This window comes from Nanorana parkeri, unplaced genomic scaffold (assembly GCF_000935625.1).
Source record: "Nanorana parkeri isolate BGI_ZX_2015 unplaced genomic scaffold, ASM93562v1 scaffold959, whole genome shotgun sequence".
NCBI lineage: Eukaryota > Metazoa > Chordata > Amphibia > Anura > Dicroglossidae > Nanorana > Nanorana parkeri.
In genome coordinates, this window is record NW_017307227.1 from 568806 (window position 1) to 574769 (window position 5964).

The 5964-nt window shown below is 40.3% G+C and overlaps 1 protein-coding gene across 2 annotated transcripts in view; it reads left to right on the top strand.

Moving 5' to 3' along the window:
- The window catches only part of KHDRBS1 (KH RNA binding domain containing, signal transduction associated 1), a 38537-nt gene extending 32796 nt beyond the window's left edge, over nt 1-5741 (top strand). For both annotated transcript variants that reach the window (XM_018566561.1, XM_018566562.1), the window contains 6 exons: nt 111-257; nt 1633-1784; nt 2405-2600; nt 3658-3725; nt 3810-3868; nt 5138-5741. In XM_018566561.1, coding sequence (XP_018422063.1) covers nt 111-257; nt 1633-1784; nt 2405-2600; nt 3658-3725; nt 3810-3868; nt 5138-5232 — 717 coding nt within the window. In that variant the 3' untranslated portion in view covers nt 5233-5741. The remainder of the gene's footprint in view (nt 1-110; nt 258-1632; nt 1785-2404; nt 2601-3657; nt 3726-3809; nt 3869-5137) is intronic.
- The last annotated feature ends 223 nt before the right edge of the window (nt 5742-5964 follow it).

The window sequence follows — 5964 nt, forward strand, 5'->3', positions numbered from 1 at the left end:
TAGATAGATATAGAGAGAATCATCAGCATTGGTAACGCTTTAGCGGGGGGTTTTAAAATCTATATAATTCGATTTTTGTATTAAATGTTATGGCTTTTTTCATGTCTTAGGAGGAAGAACTCCGGAAAGGAGGTGATCCAAAATACGGTCACTTGAACATGGATCTACATGTTTTTATTGAAGTCTTTGGCCCGCCTTGTGAGGCATATACTAGAATGGCACATGCTATGGAGGAGGTCAAGAAGTTCTTGGTTCCAGTATGTATAATATTTTGAGTTAACTATTTTTCTTGATTGAAGCAGTAACTGGTGTATGGAAAAGTTGTAATGTGTATGTCTAGCTATCATTCAGACTTCAGTATGATTTTTATAATCTCTAAAACAGTACTGCTGAACTCAAGTCCTGTTACAGGGCGTGCCTTTCAGTTCTCTTTACAAACTCTGGGTTCAGAGGTTTTCAGAGCATTGAGGGAGATTTTCGCCTACTTAAGTTCAGTTAGTTTTCTTTAAAGTATATTGTATGCATTTTACTAGGATGTCCCGTCACCAGACTGGCCAGATTTAAGCGGGTGATTCAATTTTTCCAAATTACTTGGGAAAGTGAACTTACTCTCATGTGCATTGTGTGTGTGAGGCTGTGTTCACACCTAGGCGTATCGAATATGCGCTTTTGTCGCGCGTTTCATGCCTCACATTTTTACCACGATTCGTGACAAGCGCACATTTCTGAGGGCTACCTTGCTGTATCCCAATGGATGTGCGGCAAATACGCCCCAAAGAAGCTCCTGTACTTTGGGCGTAGTGCATTTTGCAGCGCGTTACCTACGCGCTCTAAAACGCCCAGGTGGGAACCATGCCCATAGGCAATAATTGGTTTTCACATGTTGAGCGGTTTACAGAGCGTAGGAACGCACTGTAAAACGCCCAGTTGTGAACCAGGCCTTAGAGAGCGCTGCTGCCTCACTACCACAATATGGCACACAGTGGAATAAGGGTGCGCACACACCATGCTCTATGCATGTTTATTTGCGCGAGAAAGGCAGGGTTGTTTGTTTTTAATTTGTTTTTTAAATTTGTATTTTTATTACTTTTTTCCCCTCTTGCTTAACTTTATTGATATCATATAGGGACTAGCAACTTTATTGATATCATATAGGGACTAGCAATCCCCTATGTGATATCATTCGGGGGTGAAAGGCTCTTTGAGCCTGCCATCCAATACAGAAGATACAGCACAATCTTCTGTTCAGCTCAGTTTGTGGCAGATGACACAGGAAGCTCTGTGAATACAGCACTCCTCTGTCATTGATCGCAGAGCGTAGAAAGGACGTTCTCGCTCTCCATCCTGAACTGCTTTGCGATGGTCCTGGGTCCCCCAGAAGAGCGGGCGAGCCCGAACACCACTTAGTGGGGGGGGGGCTTACAAGCAGGCTGCTATATAAGTGATCCGGTCAGATCCCTTGTACAAGCAGCCCGAAGCTATTTAAGTGCCGACATTTGCGCTATGTATCAGGGTATTTTCACGAGTACAAGTACTCATGAAAATGTCCTGTATCGGCCCCCGATACCGATACTAGTAACGGTATCGGGACATCTCTAAATTTTACTGTATTTTACTTGCTTTAACTCACAGGATATGATGGATGATATTTGTCAGGAGCAGTTTCTGGAGTTGTCCTACTTGAATGGAGCCCCACCAGAGCAAGCACCTCGTGGGGGTGGAAGAGGAGGACCTTCCCGTGGCAGAGGTGGCCCACCCCCTTCTGCTGCAGCTCCGCCAGCAAGGTAACTAAAATTTCCACATTAGAAGCTTGTACTTTTTCTAAAAGCAAGGTAGTTACTTAACTTTAGTTCAGCTCACTTTTTTCAGTTATTCGCTGAAAGTCAAAAACTGTACTTGTTGGAAATGCCTAGTTCTCTATTTTTCCCTTGCAGTATAAGCAAATCTAGATGCTATGGGCAGTAAGAATATTTGTTCCATTTAGGCTTCTTGGCAATTAAGACTGCAGGTGTATCTTAAACGTTTATTTCTTTTAAACTTTAGGCTGGCTTCTTTTGCTTGTACTTATTTGTTGATTTGTAAATTAAGTGATCTTTCCTTTTTTTTAGAGGTTTTGGAATGTGCACTTTTTTATAGTAATCTGGCCGTGGGCAAAAGGGAAGAGATATGGAGGAGGTCCCTTATTTACCAGAGGTCCCTTATTTACCAGCTTATGATTAACCTCTTTTTACAGTAATCCTTCTTGTAGAAGTGTTGGTTATTGCCCAAGCCTTCTGAAGGACAGTTTAGTGTGGCTTACTGTGTGATGTTAAATGAAATTGCTGCAAAGTGTATTCTTACACTAGCAAAAAAAGATTATATAACCCATAATTTGAAAGATAAATGTAACTTTATTTTTTTGCAGAGGAAGAGCTGGTCCTCTACGCTCTCTTGTTCCTAGGGGAGCTCCAGGACGTGGAGCTATAACACGTGGTGCCAGTGTAACCCGAAGTGTGGCTCCTTCACCTGCAGGCAGGGGTGCACCTTCTGGAAGAGCACGTGGTGGATCTCTTCAGAGGATTACTTTGCCACCTCCAGCCCCAGAGCCCTATGATGACTATGTAAGTAGATGGCACCATTTTTGTTTTTCCCCTTTTAAGTAGACACAAGTCTAGTTTTATTAAATCTAAGCTCAAACTTTCACTCCTTTCGTTCCACCCCCAGATTTGTAATCTTAGCAACATGGCATTCTACAGTGTGGCTATGTTGCTTTATTCAAAGTGGTTCTTCTCATTCCACTCAGGCTCGGTCACCAAGTTTGGTCTCATCCAGGGTCAGGCACCAGTTTACCCCAGGTTTAGTCAGAGCATGGGCATAAAGTAACCAGCATCTGACATGACTCAGACACCTATAGGCTATAATTTTAAATCTGCCGATCTTGCAACCCCCTCCACAGGCTCGGCACACGTGATGTAATTGCAGTGTTGGTAGTTAAGTGTGGGCAGACATACAGGGGATGGGACCAGATATAGCCTCTGACTTTTTACACAGGATTGAGCGGTGTTTAGAAAACATTCTGACTGAGGGCCCATTCACACCACATCCAGATCACCAGACCAGACTGTTTCTGGACCCAAAATGTATCCTAATGTATCCATATGCTATTTCAGGCCTCTGTTCACACCAGCGCAGTCCGTTCCAAACCAGAAATACTGCACGTCTCCTTTTTGTTTGGTCTGGAATGCATCAAACGCATGGAACGCACCTGAAAGCCCATTTTTAAGATAAAAAAAACAGCTCCGGAAAGGGGTAAAATCACGGCAAAAACATGTCGCACTGCATTCCAGATCTGGTCTGGAAAATGGTGTAAACCCAGCCTGAAGTAATGATCTTATTTGTTTACACTGTGCTGTTGCGTGTTATACTGTATAAAACTACACTTTGTATACTGTGCTGTATGTTGGACTCCAGACCCCTAATCATTGTTGTCAGACAGTTATTTGTGAAAAAAGCATTTTTCAGGATTTATGGGTAATGCACTCTGTGCAACAAAAGGGCACATTGGTAGTTAAAGCATTGTATTGCTCATTCTGTGTGAAAGAATACATGTATCTTTGTGTAGTGAAGATGTTTTGTTCAGGAGCTTTTTGTATTAGTTCTAATATGGTTTTTTTACAGGGTTATGAAGACAGCTATGGTGAACAAAGCTATGAAGGTTACGAGGGTTATTACAACCAGAGCCCAGCGTAAGTGTTGACGCAAGTGTTTATTACACGATTTATGGTTTAATTGTGTATTGTAAATGCTTACTGATTTTACTTCTTCTGCAGAGAGACCGAGTATTATGACTATGGACATGGTGAGAGCTTAGAATCCTATGACAGCTATGGTAAGCGTGTTTGATTTATGTAACAAATCTGAAGTCCATGTAAATGGTCTATTCTTGTCTTGTATATGCTAGTCAGATTACAGGTTCCAGACTTTATTATAGTGTGTGTGTGTGTGTGTGTATATCACAAACTGCTTTAACCACATCATTCGCGTGTGTGATTATACCAAGAACACGGTAGCTGCTGCATCTGTGTACTTGGTATCGTTTTAAACAGCAGGTAATTGCTGTTTATGCACAAGCGATCCGGTGTCTGTACCGAGCGGCGCTTGCTGGGGTTTCGCTGACAGATCGGCAAACCCCAATTCTTTTGTAAAATATAAAAGATGGGGTCATGTCAGGTAAATTGATGCTAAACATGCCAAGCCTTAATTGCGTGAAACCGCAAAAAACTACAATACCCAAAATTTCCAAGCGACATACTGCTCATCAGTTTAGTGTTAACAGTGACTGATGGCCCTAGAATTATTGCTCTCACTCCCATACATTGAGATATGTAACATATGTGGTGCAATTTTTATTTTTGCACATAGGTGCATCTGATGCATGTTTGCATTGTATGTGCGTGTACGTGGTGGACTTAATAAAAAAGCAAATACAATATTCTGTTTCTGTGCACCAAGTTTCATTTTGGTGTATGTTGGCCTACAAATACTGGTTTGATAAACGGTTGCACAAAAACTGCCACATAAAAAAATTGCAACTAGCTTTTTTTTTTTTTTTTTTTTACAGAAAGTAATTGTTTGGGGGTTCTAAGCTGTTTTTTATCCAAATTCAGAGATTATGGTGTGTGCAAATAGTAGGAAATTGTTCCAGGCAGCAACTGGTTAACATTTGTATAGTCATAATATGTTTGAAATTTTAAGGTTGCCAGCATAAAGCATGCAAACGCACAATTCAGCTGACGCACATTAAGGCGAACCTGATCATAGATGATAAAATGCTTACACTGCCAGCAGATAACATTAGGTGAAGGTATAAGCTCAGCATATATCTGCTGCTATGGAAGTGCTCTTCAGGCAACTAACCTGTTTAGAAGAAAGCATGGCACTATGTAGGTTTTGGATTTTACTTACCCGTATGTCATATTGGAAAATGTTTATAAACCGAGGTGTAAAAGTAGAAACTGTGATCCGCTTTGATTAAAAAAAAATCAAAATGACAATCTGTTGGCATTTTATGGAATTTTATCTTTTTTTGTAATGCACTTTCCTTTTCGATTTTTGTTTTTTTGTTTTGTCTGACTAAACCCTGTACACTTGTTTTTAGGGCAAGACAATTGGAATGGATCTCGGCCATCCATGAAGGTTCCATCTGCTCCTAAAGGCAGTAGCTACAGAGATCACCCATACAGACGCTTCTAAGACTGCTACTCTTCCAAACAATTATTACTGATATGTTGTGTCCCAGGACTTCTGTTCCTTAACCCACAACACAAGTAAATTCTCTGTACTATGTGACTCCTTTCCTTCAACCCTTTCATCCCTTAACCCATCCCAAAATCCTCCTAATAGGACCTGTCTTAAAACTGGAGGAACAAAAAACAAAATCCCCCCCCACATCTGTGAATATTTAGAACCATTTTACGTTCATTGTTTAAAAATAAACAAAAACCCTTAAAAATGCTTTTCATGCAAGAAAGAGCAGTTAAAATAGTATTTTAAGTGACTTTGTTACAAACTGAGGATTTCTAACAAAACGTTCAATGTTAGCTGTAGATTATGTCCTGAAGCAAGCTGCATTTCAATATTCCATTTTTTTTATTTGAGTTAGCGCAATTAGCTGTAATATTGTATGCTGTTTAAAAACCCAGGCTTTGACTTTGTAATTAAAATCCGCTTTGTTTTATGTTATTAAACCTTATGGACAAATCCTTTTTGTTAATGTTGTCTTAATTCACCTGTGCTCAGATAGGCTTATAAAATGTGGTTTTATAAAAGAAAGTTAGTGGATCATGGCACGGGCCTCTATAAACCAGCAAACTGCACGCTTTTGCATCCCAAACCTTTTCTAATTTTATAATGTTTAGAAGTATGTATATGTGTAAGTAGATAAACTAATTTTAGCTCCTTGTGCATCCATTAAACACTGCACTG